The sequence below is a fragment of the Scardinius erythrophthalmus genome (assembly GCF_964197995.2).
Source record: "Scardinius erythrophthalmus genome assembly, contig: HAP1_SCAFFOLD_120, whole genome shotgun sequence".
Lineage (NCBI taxonomy): Eukaryota > Metazoa > Chordata > Actinopteri > Cypriniformes > Leuciscidae > Scardinius > Scardinius erythrophthalmus.
Genome location: NW_028296490.1, coordinates 20,001 through 36,041, shown reverse-complemented (window position 1 = coordinate 36,041; position 16,041 = coordinate 20,001). Strand labels below are relative to the sequence as shown.

Sequence of the window (16,041 nt, the reverse complement as noted above, 5' to 3'; positions counted from 1 at the left end):
CCGCGACGCGAACACGTCATTCGGATGCGCCAGCGCGTCATTTGCTGCAACGCAATCCCAGCCATCCCACCCCAAACTCCCAGTATTCCCGGCGTCCTGTACCGTTATTCCTCCATATCTGAACTGAAGTTGAAGCGCTGATATTATGGGTGGAAGTCCAACATGAACTGAACTTTATTTGTTTGCCTGTAAAGAAGCGCTGCGCGGTACGTGTTGCGTCTATTTATATACAAACTGCTTTATTTGTTTTATAAAAATGTCTCCTTCGCTGTGGATAAACAGTGTTATTGTCAGAGCTGTTGATGTCATGCACTGACAAAGCTGTAGCCATCGATGTTTTCATTTTAAAATGAGCCAGAAACAGGAATCTCTATCGCAAGGTTATACTTTTATTATTGTTGTTTTATTTCCATCATGCACTAAACGAGACCTTTTACAACACAGTATTGTTTACATAAACGGTGCTAATGAAAAAAAAAATGTAATAAATAAATAAATAAAAATCTCAGAATTTTAAAATGCATAAAAAGTTCCCATTATAATTTATTTGAATTATCCAATAACAAGACGGTGTCCCAACAGTAGATCTGAGATAGATCAGACTTTTATTTAGGGAAAAAACTGTTAATTTCACTTTATCTGGGATTTAAGGATTTGTTTTAGCTCCAATCTTTCACTTTCCTCCAGGGTTTTTCCCTCAATGTTTTAAACTGATCACTGTTTTTTTTGTACAGTTTTTATTGAACATTTTGAATGTACTTTAAATGGCGCTGTGTTTTTTTTAAAAGCACAAAAAAAACAATGTATAATTATAAAAATCAGCCAAATGCTGTTTAGATTTCTGAAGTTTCTAATAAGCAATTGTTATTATCTATGAGTTAAATAACAGGGACAATACAACTTTATTATTATTAAGTTATTATTATTAAGTTATTATGAATTATTGTACAATTATTACAATTAGTTATTATGATACTGGTATTAACTCAATTAGTTTTAATACAGGTCACCAACAATCACATTGTAAAAAATAGTTAATAGAAAAAAAACAACAACATTTAATTGTATTAAATATCTAATTGTATTTAACCCTTTTATTTCCACAAACGGTAAACTGTACTGTTTCCCGTAATTACAACTTTAAAAAAATGTGTAATACTTTATTTTAGTGTCATTATTACACGTTACATTACTGTAGTAATAACTAGCCTATAAATTATGCATAATTACATGATAAACACACCCTAATCCAAACCCTAACACTATATTAAGTGCATGTAGTTCATTAATATTACTCAGTACTTAAGTGTAACCAAAAAATCTTTTACATGTTATTCATGTTTGTGCTTTTGGATATTGATCTTTACTATTAGGCTTCTTATTTAGCATTTTAGGCTCATTTTGAGCACAGAGCATGTGCTTTCTGCATATGTAATTGTTTAGTTGATTATTTTGATTTATTGTATTGGGTTGTACGTACGTTCCCCCACAAGGTTTAATTAAGATTTGTAGCTGAAATCAAACTACACTTTGATTGGCTATCTCAATCATTTTGACTTTGATGAGGCAGAACAGCCTAAAGAAGTTTTAACGTTTTTTTGTCATCCTAAAAATAAACAGACCAAGAATATCAAATATTCAGTTCAATTCAGATTTATTTGTATAGCACTTTTCACAAAACACATCGTTTCAAAGCGGCTATACAGAAAATGCATGTTTCTACATTACAATTCAGAGTAATTATGTTATCAGATGTGACTGTGTCCAAGTAATGTCCAGAAATGTACAGTTCGAAGAAACACTTTTTGACTTTCTTAGTTTGTGTAAATTCCCTTAGGGTTCAGAGTATTTATTTCCCCCCACATTAATTTCACACATGTCTAGTAAAATCATGTGGTTTTGATCAAATCAGCGTAGCCTTGTTTCTTGATTTACCCCGAAAGAGTGGAGGTGAAATGTGACAACATGCCCCATAGGTGGGTTAAATTATAACATGATCATATGACAAATTAAAATGTTATCTGATCTAATAAAAAAATACACAAGACGAACTAAAATATTTTCTCAATAAAATACAATTATTAACTTTTTCATATAAAATAATGCCATTTTTTTTAACAATTAAAAATAAAGTCATTTGGAGTTTGATAACAAACACACCGCAAAACACAGCTACACAGCATAGTTCAAAACATAATAATGATAAATAATTTCTGAACATTGACTCTAGGTCTTTATTCACCTTTTTCTCATGGTTTCTCAATAGAATTCATAAAAGAATAGAATACAATAGAATACAATATTATAGTTCTAACAGGGGCTCATTGTAATGCAGTGTGAAACCCGGCGAGTGTCTTCTGCTGGTTAGATCAGCATTAACATAATAAGATTAAAATAATATCAGATTTCTAATATCTAATTTTAAATAAACACAAAAAACAGAGATGAAAAATTAACAAGGAAGAAAATAAGAAATTTACTTTTGCTATGGTTAAATAAATGTTAAAGGGATAGTTCAGGATTTTAGACATGAATCTCTATAGCTTCCCCATAAGCAGTGTGGTGCATTGACCATGACTTACCCCCGACAGCGTCCTGTGAGCCGAGCTCCGGTCCAGTTTTGGTCAAGATGAAATTAGTCCGGCAAGTTTGCTGGGGTCACGGCAATAAAGCTTTTTTCTTCTCAAATCAATATGTGTTCAAAAGAGTGATATATTTGCGTCACTAAAACGTTGTCTATGGAGAGGTCAGACCTCGTAATGGCTTGGCACTATTTTCTCCCATGTCATATCACTGCGCGCTGCCGCTACCTACAGCCAGCTGCGAGCTGCGCAGGCGCACACCACTTTTTCAGTTGTTCGGCAGTGTTTACAGCAGTGTTTACGTGCTCAGAACAGCTACACGAACGAGCTAACATAGCTACTCACCAAGAGCAATCAGGTTGTACAAGCTTTGTAGAAAATGGTGCGGACTTGTGACTATCCGGACTGTACAAACAAAGATGTGGCGCTTTCTCCTCACACATTTCAAAGATTTCCTGTGGCAGATGTTGCTCTGAGGCGACTATCGTTCTCTTTACGAGCTGTAAACAAAGTGACACGTACGCGGCTCCCAGCTGGCTGGATATATCACTCTTTTGAACACATATTGATTTGAGAAGAAAAAAGCTTTATTGCCGTGACCCCAGCAAACTTGCCGGACTAATTTCATCTTGACCAAAACTGGACCGGAGCTCGGCTCACAGGACGCTGTCGGGGGTAAGTCATGGTCAATGCACCACACTGCTTATGGGGAAGCTATAGAGATTCATGTCTAAAATCCTGAACTATCCCTTTAAGTGATATCTTCCAAAGATTTTTTTATTTTTTTTCTCTATATAGTGTTGATATGGCAACTAGTAAATACACTAAGTTTCGTCATGCTGACATGTGTGAAAAGTTTTAAAACGTTTGTGTTACAACTATCCAGTGTTAGTTGCCCGACTCACCCCTATTAATTTAGGCAGAAACAATAGACCCTTCGCAGTAAAGTGAACGAACACACACCTTTGGATTACATAATCAGAGCGTATTTGTTTTCGATTTGAATTGATTCGTTTAAAAGTAGACATTTCAAGCTTTCTATAGCCCTGTTTCTCATGTCTGTCAGGCAAGTATCCTATACGCTGAGTTTCGGTTCACTTGTGACGCGCTCCAGTTCTTCTTGCAGTCGAGGACAGAGCAACTTTCTGGTCTTAAAGGTGCAGTGTGTGATTTTTAGTGCCATCTAGTGGTGAGGTTGCGAAGTGCAACCAACAGAAGTTACGGTGGCCGACAGGAAGTGATGTCGTTGTCTGAGACAGTAGCCAGTTTAGCAATGAGGTTTCTTTACCGAGATAAATGAAGAAATAATGTTTACTTAATTATTCAGTAAAACGATATGTTATTGCAAATATTATTGTTACTTGTTCATCATTGTTCTTATTCGCTGACTTTAGCTCGCTTCTTTGCATAAAGAACATCATAGTGACAAAACGCGCTCTGCAGTAGTTTGTCCGTTTAAGGCTTCTGTAGAAACATGTCAGCGCAAAATGTATATTATATTGGATTTCTTTCAATAGATCCTCCTAAATATTACACAATGCACCTTTAAGGTTATTCCGTGCAGTCTTGGCAGCAATTATCTTGTCGCAAATATTGCATCGCGCTGTTGGCATCGAGCCTGGTGAAATGTAGCCACACTTTTGATCTTTTCCATCTATGGGGTTTGGGACGCTTACGTGTGAGACACGTTTCTGGGTGTAAAATAGTGTTTTTCCTCGATGCCTCGCCACAGCCAATCACGCTGCATGCTCATTGGCTCTCTGACATTGATGAGATTAACTTGTCAGGGTGCCTAAAAAGTATCGAACTTGATACCCTACTCTTAACGGTAAAAAGCCAGAATGCTGTTGCTTGTGTGAACGGCATGTTTGTGTATTTACCAGTCATTCTGTTCATTTTATGGTAATTGCTGTGTGAAAGGGGATAATGATCTCATTAAAGTGGTGATCGTAATGATAACAATACATAGAAAATTTGGCAGTTGTGTATATTAGGGGTGGGGCTTGTCCCGCTCAGTGTCTGCACTCTAAAATTGCTGGGTTGTTTTAACTCATGCTTGGGTCAAATATGGACAATTGCTTTACATTTTTAAACCCAATGGTTGGGTTTGTCCAAATTTGACCCAAACATGAGTTAAAACAACCCAGCATTTTTTAGAGTGCAGATATTGAGCGAGATGCTGGGTTGTTTCAACTTATGTTTGGGTCAAATATGGACAATAGGGGCTTGGCCCACTCAATGTAAATGCTGGGTTGTTTTAACTCATGTTTGGGTCAAATATGGACAATAGGGGCTTGGCCCGCTCAATGTAAATGCTGGGTTGTTTTAACTCTTGTTTGGGTCAAATATGGACAATAGGGGCTCGGCCCGCTCAATGTCTACACTCTAAAAAATGCTGGGTTGTTTCAACTCATGTTTGGGTCAAATATGGACAATAGGGGTTTGGCCCGCTCAATGTAAATGCTGGGTTGTTTTAACTCATTTTTGGGTCAAATATGGACAATTGGACTATTTTTAAACCCACTGGTTGGGTTTGTCCATATTTGACCCAAATATGAGTTAAAACAACCCAGCATTTTTTTAGAGTGCAGATATTGAGCGAGATGCTGGGTTGTTTCAACTCATGTTTGGGTCAAATATGGACAATAGGGGCTTGGCCCACTCAATGTAAATGCTGGGTTGTTTTAACTCATGTTTGGGTCAAATATGGACAATAGGGGCTTGGCCCGCTCAATGTCTGCACTCTAAAAAATGCTGGGTTGTTTAAACTCATGTTTGGGTCAAATATGGACAATAGGGGCTTGGCCCGCTCAATGTAAATGCTGGGTTGTTTAACTCATGTTTGGGTCAAATATGGACAATAGGGGCTTGGCCCGCTCAATGTAAATGCTGGGTTGTTTTAACTCTTGTTTGGGTCAAATTTGGACAATAGGGGCTCGGCCCGCTCAATGTCTACACTCTAAAAAATGCTGGGTTGTTTCAACTCATGTTTGGGTCAAATATGGACAATAGGGGCTTGGCCCGCTCTATGTAAATGCTGGGTTGTTTTAACTCATGTTTGGGTCAAATATGGACAATTGGACTATTTTTAAACCCACTGGTTGGGTTTGTCCATATTTGACCCAAACATGAGTTAAAACAACCCAGCATTTTTTTAGAGTGCAGATATTGAGCGAGATGCTGGGTTGTTTCAACTCATGTTTGGGTCAAATATGGACAATAGGGGCTTGGCCCACTCAATGTAAATGCTGGGTTGTTTTAACTCATGTTTGGGTCAAATATGGACAATAGGGGCTTGGCCCGCTCAATGTCTGCACTCTAAAAAATGCTGGGTTGTTTCAACTCATGTTTGGGTCAAATATGGACAATAGGGGCTTGGCCCGCTCAATGTAAATGCTGGGTTGTTTTAACTCATGTTTGGGTCAAATATGGACAATAGGGGCTTGGCCCGCTCAATGTAAATGCTGGGTTGTTTTAACTCTTGTTTGGGTCAAATTTGGACAATAGGGGCTCGGCCCGCTCAATGTCTACACTCTAAAAAATGCTGGGTTGTTTCAACTGATGTTTGGGTCAAATATGGACAATAGGGGCTTGGCCTGCTCAATGTAAATGCTGGGTTGTTTTAACTAATGTTTGGGTCAAATATGGACAATTGGACTATTTTTAAACCCACTGGTTGGGTTTGTCCATATTTGACCCAAACATGAGTTAAAACAACCCAGCATTTTTTAGAGTGCAGATATTGAGCGAGATGCTGGGTTGTTTCAACTCATGTTTGGGTCAAATATGGACAATAGGGGCTTGCTTGGCCCACTCAATGTAAATGCTGGATTGTTTTAACTCATGTTTGGGTCAAATATGGACAATAGGGGCTTGGCCCGCTCAATGTCCACTCTAAAAAATGCTGGGTTGTTTCAACTCATGTTTGGGTCAAATATGGACAATAGGGGCTTGGCCCGCTCAATGTAAATGCTGGGTTGTTTTAACTCATGTTTGGGTCAAATATGGACAATTGGACTATTTTTAAACCCACTGGTTGGGTTTGTACAAATTTGACCCAAACATGGGTTAAAAAACCCAGCATTTTTTAGATTGCAGCCTTGAAACTGTTGAATCAGAAAGTGGAGGTATGTTTTTCTCTTCATTCTGGTCATTTTATGGTAATTGCTGTGTTAAATCTGCTAGTGATCTCATTAAAGTGGTGATCATAATGAAAACAATACATAGAAAATTTGGCAGTTGTGTATATTAGGGGTGGGGCTTGTCCCGCTCAGTGTCTGCACTCTAAAAAATGCTGGGTTGTTTCAACTCATGCTTGGGTCAAATATGGACAATTGCTTTACATTTTTAAACCCAATGGTTGGGTTTGTCCAAATTTGACCCAAACATGGGATGAAACAACCCATTGTTTTTTTATATTGCAGGCTTGATGCTGTTAAATCAGAAAATGGAGGTATGTTTTCTTCTTCAGGTGTGCAGCATTGCTGGACGGAGGCGTGGATGTAGCGATGGTGCTGGATCTGGGGGAGAACTGCATGGAGCAGGCTAATGGAGGAGGAGGGCTCGCAAACAATGCCTCAGAGATGTTAGAACCAGAGCCCAGCACGGAGAAACCCAAACCAGTCCGAGCCAGGACCGGCAGCATCACCCAAAGAGACAAATCGACCCACAATGGGCCACACACGCAGCCTTGTACCTCTTGGGACGGCGGCTCCCAGGTTCAGCGAAGGCTCCAGAAGACGGACGGTGGAAATAAAGGAGAAACTGGGGAACCTTCCAAACAGCCACCGTGTCGAAGGCCTCTTAGTCTGGAAATAAAACCACAGCGAATTAGAGCAGCGCAGCCAGTTAGGAAGGTGATTCAACCACCGTGGCGAAGCGGTGGCCCTTCTCCACCCACGCGAAGCCTGACAAGTCTTAGTTTAGGGCCGGGAAACTGGCTTCGACGGAGTGAGAGCACATGTACGGTGAGCTCCACGATGCCTTTGCGTTCTGGCAGGGGTCAAATGAGACCTGCGACCTCTTTGCCACATATTGCCAGGGGTATCGGACCCCTTCCTTCGCCTTCAACACCTCGTGGGCCGTGTCTCCTTGTGGCTCTTCGTCCCACAAACCTGGAACAGGAGCGTCAGACCTTTTTTCAGTCTGACTATCAGTATGAGCCTCAGTTTGAATATGCCCCTCCAGAGCCCATCAGTGTTTTGGAGAAGTACAGAGAAGGCTCTGGTCTCTTTCTGTCCCAGGTATATATTTTAAGTCTAAATAACACTAATTGGTATCTGTTCCAAAAACTAGTGAGCCGCCTTACTGTGAACTGCCTCCTTAAGCAATTGACCCGAAAAGCTAAGCCCCGCCCTCCTTAGTTACTGTTGCTACGCCTGACAAGCTTTCGCGCCTGGCACGTCTATTACAGTGTGTATGCACCGGTGTCAGACATTCCCAAGGAGATAATTAGTCATTTTGGGGGAACAGGTGAAATATCTGCGAGAGCAAGACAAAAGGGACTGCAGTATGCGTGTGAAGGATGTAATATAAGGAGGAAGGACATAATATACAACCGATTAGAGAATAATTTAATCAAAGTTGAAGCTAAAGTCTATAGGTCCCAGCGCAAGCAGCAGCCGCCTCATACGCTGACCATTCAAATGGGAAACACACAAATTGAGGAACAGCTGTTCATGCACAGCAGGGGAAGTGAAATTTGAAAATAATGTAATAATTATAAATCAAACAGCTTATCCATAAATCTTGTGGAATAAACACAGGACATTAGCCTGACGACTTTGCAATGATAACATTCTCCCGCTTATATTTTTAGCGCGCCAGGCTACCGCTCACACGTTGTGGAGCAAACGTAGGTGTTTTTGTTAATCCTGTCGACATTTAGTTGTGAATGGGGCGTCCCACACTGCTTGATCCACGCCAGGCATTCCTCCCCTTGGGTTTTAGGTTTCGGGAAGGGAAAAAATTCCACCACCACCCCTCCCCCCGCCCCCCCAAACTTTTAGGATACCGGGTATCAGATTTGCATAAGCACAACGCTTCGGCATGTTTCCCTCGCTCGAAAGCTTGCCAGACCTCCCGCGCCTAGTTACGGTTGCTAAGTCACGATTGGCCTGTGGCGGTTTTTGGGCGTGGCTTAGCGAAGGGTCAATTGCCTTCTAATGCGCCATTCATTTCAATAGGAATCCATGTGTGTTTGGGAGTTTTGCGTGAAGATGAAAATGTTCCCAGATTTTGCTCAAGTTGGTCACATGAGTTTCATACATCACTAGATTCACTATACAACTTGTCGGACTGTGGACAATGAAATTATTTCAATTTACAATACACTCTGAAAAAAAAAAAAGGTGGATTAAAGATAAACCGATTTGGTTAATTTTGGTTACACAGCCCTGGGTCAAAAAGGTAACCCCAAAATGGAAATTAACTCTGTCCCCGCCAGCATTTTTGATAATTTTCACAAAAGTTTCATGGCCGCCAAATGGCTGTCAGAAGATAGAATAGATCCTCTGCTTTTATTCTAGCTTCATGCATTCTGTTTTTATCAACATTTGAATGCAAGTTTCATGAAAAAAGTTCAGATTCAAATGCAATCAAAACACAGATGCAGTCGATCGAGTCCATCAACACCCCTAAAGCTTCACAGTCCTGTAGCTCGTCCTGGGTTGACATTTCATTCAGTAACATTAGGCAGTTTTGATTTATATGCTGTTTAATTTTGGTGATCTGCTTTCATATTTCTTCGAATGTACTAGACTAGCCCACAATGCATTGCCAGCAACAGTACAAAACCATAATGCATAAATAATACAGTAGTTTAGTGGTGAAAATCGGTTGTAAATTAACAGCAATTGCGTCCCATTCAAATGTATTTATTTTTTTCAAAATTTTCTAAATTTAATTTACCGTTCAAAAGAATGCGTTTCTTCTTCTAAACGCAATTGACCCTTCATTAAGCCACGCCCGAAAACCGCCACAGGCCAATCGTGGCTTAGCAACCGTAACTAGGCGCGGGAGGTCTGGCAAGCTTTCAAGCGAGGGAAACATGCCGAAGCGTTGTGGCGTATGGATTGTGCAAATCTGATACCCGGTATCCTAAAAGTTTGGGCGGGGTGGTGGATTTTGTTCCCTTCCCGAACCTAAAACCCAAGGGGAGAAATGCCGGGCGTCATCTTCATTTATATAGCGCTTTTAACAATGTAGATTGTTCCAAAGCAGCTTTACATTGATAATAGGAAATTAAAAGTAAAGTGTTTTGGCTTTATAGCAGCTCTAGAATAAAGTTATTGTCCAGCTCGTGGATCAAGTAGTGTGATTAAAGGCAAGACGGTTACTTAAAACGTTACTTAAAAATATATTTCAGCATTTTGTTAATCGACGGCCAAACTATAGTACCCCAATCCGATCGCGACTCTCCCGGTGTAAGTTCTAGTAAAAGTAAAAGGTAGTTAGTAAAAGGAGGGAAAATTAGGGGGCTTGCCGGAGATCTGCAAGGAAAAGTTTGGTATGCAAACTTAATCAGTTCATAACAGTAGTCACTTATGTGACCCACGACGTGTGAGCAGTAAGTTAGCCTGGCGCACTAAAAATATAAGCGGGAGAATGTTATCATTGCAAAGTGGTCAGGCTAATGTCTTGTGTTTATTCCGCAATACTTATGTATAAGCTGTTTGATTTATAAATATTAGAATATTTTCAAATTTCACTTACCCGGCTGTGCATGAACAGCTGTTCCTCAATTTGTGTGTTTCCCATTTGAATGATCAGCGTATGAGGCGGCTGCTGCTTGCGCTGGGACCTAGCGTTATAGGCTTTAGCTTCAATTTTGATGAAATTATTCTCTAATCATTTGCATATTATGTCGTGGATATAGCCCTCGAATGCATACTGCAGTCTTGCTCTCTCATATATTTCACCTGTTCGCCAAAAATTACTAATTATCTCCTTGGGAATGTCTGAAACCAGTGCATACATACTGTAATAGACGTGCCAGGCGCAAAAGCTTGACAGGCGTAGCAACAGTAACTAAGGAGGGCGGGGCTTAGCGAAGGGTCAATTATGTCTTAAAATGTTGCATATGTTGGCAGCTTGCTAGGTTTTGGAACGCAGCCATAATGCTGGTAGAGTCTTTAAACTATTGCCATTGGTCTTACCTCATGCCTTTTTCTAGGCAGTTGGGATTATGGAGTGTGTGTTGAGGAAGTATGAGACCTATGAAAACTTCGAAGAGGTCACAGGGGGAAACTTGCTACCAAAGAGTCAAGTTTGGGCCGCCACACGCAAGTACCTACAGAAGGAGGGCTGTGTCGGTGAGGTGTGTGGATATCATTTGAGAATACGTGCTTGTGTATTAGTGTCCTGCCAAATAACAGGAATAGTAATGTCAGATTCTGTCCACAGGTGGTTGTAAGTCTCTCCGATGAGCTTCTGTCCCAGGCGGTGATGATGGTGGAGAGTTGTCGACCAACACTAACTATTAACTTGTCAGGAGCTCGCCAGCACTGGCTTGAGGGCATGCTTAGACATGAGATTGGTATGAACTTTAACCTAAACTGACTGTGAAAGTCATGTCCTAACCAGTCTGACTGTGACGAACAACAGGACATGTTGTCAGTCATTTCATTCTAGGTAGTCCCGACCACATTGGCTACGTTTACATTAGGGCTGCACAATATATTGAAATTATCAAAATATCACAAATGCATATCGCAACGACTGGGGTCATGAGCAAAAGACAAAGAGAAAATCACTCGCTGCTCTTGGCTGAATAACTTTTATAGCTTTAATAAGAATCAGGATATATTTAATTCATACAGTGAAAAACTAAGCAGTGTTTTATTATTACATTTGATTATTCAGTTTCTGTTGTTAAATAACCCTAATGTAGGATAACCTGAACCCCGTGGTTTACACTGATGTTAAAGGCACAATATGTAACTTTTTTGCTTTAAAAATAGCAAAAATCACTATATCTATGTTATATATTTTTTTTAGTTGTGTACTTACATTATCCCGAATGTTTCCAAAAACTTTCAAACCAGGAGAAATTTGTAATTTAATTTGAGAAACGTCCCGTTTCTTTATTTCCGTTTTGTCGCTGCCAATGGCGTCATATCCGCGTTGTCCCTGGTTTCCGCTCGTGCTGCCATGGCAACCAGAGCTATGAACCAGAGCCCTCTGATAGTAACCAAAGCGACTGACGCGGACAACTTTGTAGTTCGCAATGTCTATTTGCACGCTGTTGTTGTTTCGTTCAAACATTATGGACCATGGCAAGCAGACTTTGGATAAAAAAAGGAGAACTAAAACGAGAATCAATATCAGCGCGGTGTTTTCGAGATGCCGAGAGCTCCCATAGACAGTATATAAACGAGAGCTCCACGTCCGAGACTTCGACCGCTCCTACATGTACTTTATTAAACAGGTGAGCACATTTACATAAAACTAATCAATGTTATATAGTTCAACAATGATAAAATGTCAGAATATGATCTGTATGTTATTCTAATGTTGATCTAGCTTACTGCTAGTCTCATACAGACAAACTAACACGTACATTTCAACACATTCAAATGCAGTTTAGTGTGATAGTGTAATGTTAGACCAAGTGAAACAGCGCTGCGTTACCTCACAAGTTTAATAAACTAATGGTTCTAATAACTAATAAACTGACCTGTGAGTAGTAATTCTGCGTGTAGTTCGGTAGAATGAATTGTCCATATTCGTTTTATATCCGCGGACTCGCGTCGCGTGTGGAGCTGATGGCTGTCTCTTAGCAATCCCGAACTGCTTCATATCACAGTCATGATAAAAACATTGATGTATTCAGTCATCCATAAACATTATTAGATCGGTCGGCTTGACGTTGACGACAAGATCCATAATTCTTAGCAAATGTTGCGTCATCAATCTGAAAATCTTCAGAAGCTGTAGGGATGTTTTCTTGTCACAAAAAGAATGTAGGTTATATAATTGTAAATATATTTTTTAGATAATTTAAGTTTATTTTACACACTTTAAGCATTATCGTATGACATATAGAATATTGCATTATTGAATGAGTTATCGCATTTCGCATTTTTCATTAATATCGTGCAGCTCTAGTTTACATTCAACCCAAATAATCCGTTAGTAATCGGATCGACGGCTCAATCGGACTGAAAAGCCTTCATGTAAACGCCTTAATCGATCAGATTGAGTTCGATCCGAACGATATTTCGATCGGATTGAAAGGGGTGGTTTATTCCTTTTCTAATCCGATCGAGAGAACATGTGAACACTTGATCGGATTGAAAACCGAAACTGAAAGGACTGCGCATGTGCAATGGCGTTAAACTAGCGTAATGACGTTTGATGCACGGAACGAGCCATTCTTCCTGTTGAATAAAGTGTCATCAGAGAATGTCTTATAAGGGGAGAACTTCCACTCTCAGTAAACTTCCGGCTTCTGAACTGGTTGCAGTTCCACTCTGGCTCCATATGAGGGCGCTCACAGGACGAGTACAGAATGAATGGAGGTCTATGGCGCTATACCCCTCAAAATCCACTTTTCTCAGGATATATTTTTTTGTCTAGTAATTTGAATGTTGTATTCGAAAGGAGATGCAAAGAAATTACACATTGCTGGGTGTTAGATTTTTTTAGAGTCACTTATTTGCTTTAAAAAGTCTTTTAAAATGTCAATGACGTCATACACATCGTACGACCAGAGATACTGCTTTACGGCGATCCTTCAGTCACTTTGGTGCTTTCGCGCTCTGCACTTTCTTTTCTCTCGAGGCATCGACAACACAGCTGACACAGGCAAAACACACGTGCTGGAAGAGTTTTTGTTTTGTTGTTTTAAAAGACCATCAAGCGGTATCTCTGGTCATAATCAGTCCTTCACTGACCAATCAGCGTTCATTAGCAGAATGCTAGCGCGTTATGGGCAACAACAACTTAACCTGTAAGAAATCGAAAGGACATAAGTACTTGTTCATTCAACTTTCGACCTATAACCCATGTTGAACTTGCAAAACCTACAATCAAATCTGAGATTTCTCAACGGCAATCGGGTGAAAGAGACAAATTTAGCCGTCTAGCTCCATAGACTCCCATTCATTTTGCACTCATGGGCGATCGCCCCCAGTGGAGCTCTGGTGGAACTACAACCAAAATTCGGTACAATAGAGCTTAATAGGGAGTGGCCAGGCTCTCCGTAGACGGGCTCTGGTGTCATATTAATTAGTATCCCGTCATTCGGGAAAATTCTCATTTCCCTCAGAGACTGTGAAGTGGAGCAGGACAACGTCCCACCAGTCCTTGTTTCGGATTCTCATCCACAGACGACTGGTTTTGGGCATTTTTACTGCGTGATAAATATAAGCAGCGGCACAACGCTCATAGTATCCAAATTATGACCAGAAATGGATAAGTATTAAGTCTGCTGTTTAAAACAAATAAAGAACCAATGTAGGAGAATAGTTATTATGCACAAACAGCAGGGAACTCTGTATATTCGTGCAGTGTGCGCATGTCAAAAAACATATCCCGATTTGAATCTTGTGACATAAACGCGCACACCCACCCGATCACGTTTAGCGTTCATGTAAACACTACATTCAGATTCATCAATCAGAATGAATTCAGCCCGATTGAAACAAAAGTTGTGCATGTAAACATAACAAGTGGAATCTACTTGATCGAAAATCCTGATTGACATAATTAAGAGCATAATTAATACACATGGTGTATTTTTGTCGGCCAACACAGAATTTAGCATGATCTTGGGTCCCTTGACAAAATCCTAATTGGGTTTTTCGACTGGCTTTTGGATTATTGCAACAGAAAATATTCTTACATGTTTTGTTCATCATGATAATCTTCACATATGAACACAACATTTATACATTTTGAAGCCTAAATTCAGTCGCCAGAAGTAAACAGATAAACGTAGGCTATAAACAAACTACACCGCGGTCGCATACCTTTAAAGCAACACTAAAGATTATTTTTTACCTTAAAATAATGTTTCCAAAATGGTTTCAGTGGTTCATCAAGTCGTAACAGGGTGAAAGGCACTTCTGCATTCACTTTGCGGCCCAAATGACCACACTATGCAAGTTTGCCAGATCGGGTCACGTTTCTGTAGTTCGAATGAGACATAAGAAAACTACAAATTTTACTTGCTTTACGGCAAGCGTTACAATAGTCATTATTTAGTTTTTCTTCGTTACTGATGTCGCAATACATCATACTTTCATAAAATCATGTAACATACTCTACCTTGTCTGTGGACATCGTTCATTCTAAAGGATAAACAGCGAGCGTGCGACGGTAGACTAAATTATTTACGACAGCGGTAATGGACAATTCCGCTTCTAACCTGTAGGGGGACCGAAGAGGAAAAGATCTTTGGTGTTGCTTTAACTAGGGATGCTAACGATTAATCGGCGATTGATTCATAATTTAATTGATAAAACTTATCGATGGTTGATTAAGCAAGGTCATCATCATTAGATGCGCAGTTTTGAGGCGTGCTACAAAACATACAGCAGACACAAGGACAAATTAAGAATTAGAAAATGTTCGTCATTAATGTTAATCAAACAACAATAAAAGAGAAAATCACTTAATGCTCTTGACTAAATATTTTTAACAGCTTTAATAAGAATTAATCTATTGGAAATGTATGCAAATAAATATGTCTGCTTGAAAGAATGAATAATGTTGTATGCAAGTTGTCATAAAGAATACATATATCATTAATTAAAAAGAAGACCATGTTTTTGTTTCTTTATGGGAAGTGGCTTTATTTAATTTTAAGATAAATAATGACATGTTATATGTCACAGGAGTTAGGCTAAATCTGTCTTCATTGCATGTTCCTTATCATTCATATTAACAGGTTAATAGATGTTTTCTCCCGGAGTATATAATAAGTTTACATTACAATTTAACCGAACCCATTCGACTAAAACTAGAGCAATTCAGATTACTGAAATATGACGAAAAGTAAATCAAAACTTGCTGTCAAAATTCACACTGCTTTGGCTCATTGGAAGCAGAAGTGCTAAAACTCAATTCATTTCCAGGTTTTGACCAACAATAATTCTCCATAACAGCAGCAATATATAGTATATGAAATATCAGTTATAATCGGCTTCATTTTGTCACGTTGCGCAGCATTTCAGCCTTCGGTCTAGACGGACAACGCTTGCTTCTGTTGGGTCACAGCTGGTTTGGACTGACTAAAACACTTTATTTTGTTGTTGTTTTGTAATATTGTATTGACTTTCTTCTAGTAGGATCTAGTTGGTAATTGATCATTTTTCAGTGTTAATCACATGTGACCCTGGACCTCAAAACCAGTCTCGAGTCGCACGGGTATATCTGTGGCAATAGCCAACAATACATTGAATGGGTCAAAATTATTGATTTTTCTTTTATGCCAAAAATCATGAGGATATTAAGT

General features: G+C 39.5%; 2 protein-coding genes across 3 annotated transcripts in view; one reads left to right on the top strand and one right to left on the bottom strand.

The window, feature by feature from the left end:
* The first annotated feature begins 72 nt into the window (after positions 1-72).
* The window catches only part of LOC308686307 (microtubule-associated tyrosine carboxypeptidase 1-like), an 18,958-nt gene continuing 2,989 nt past the window's right edge, over positions 73-16,041 (top strand). The window contains exons 1-4 of one of the 2 annotated variants that reach the window (XM_081394701.1): positions 73-206; positions 7,054-7,825; positions 10,756-10,899; positions 10,986-11,118. In XM_081394701.1, coding sequence (XP_081250827.1) covers positions 7,091-7,825; positions 10,756-10,899; positions 10,986-11,118 — 1,012 coding nt within the window. In that variant the 5' untranslated portion in view covers positions 73-206; positions 7,054-7,090. Of the gene's footprint in view, positions 207-6,962; positions 7,826-10,755; positions 10,900-10,985; positions 11,119-16,041 lie in introns of those variants that run through there. The other variant, XM_081394702.1, reaches the window with a different exon arrangement.
* The window catches only part of LOC308686308 (casein kinase II subunit alpha'-like), a 28,570-nt gene continuing 19,788 nt past the window's right edge, over positions 7,260-16,041 (bottom strand). Inside the window, exon 12 of the mRNA XM_081394704.1 lies at positions 7,260-7,390. The gene's annotated coding sequence lies outside the window, so the exon portion shown is untranslated. The remainder of the gene's footprint in view (positions 7,391-16,041) is intronic.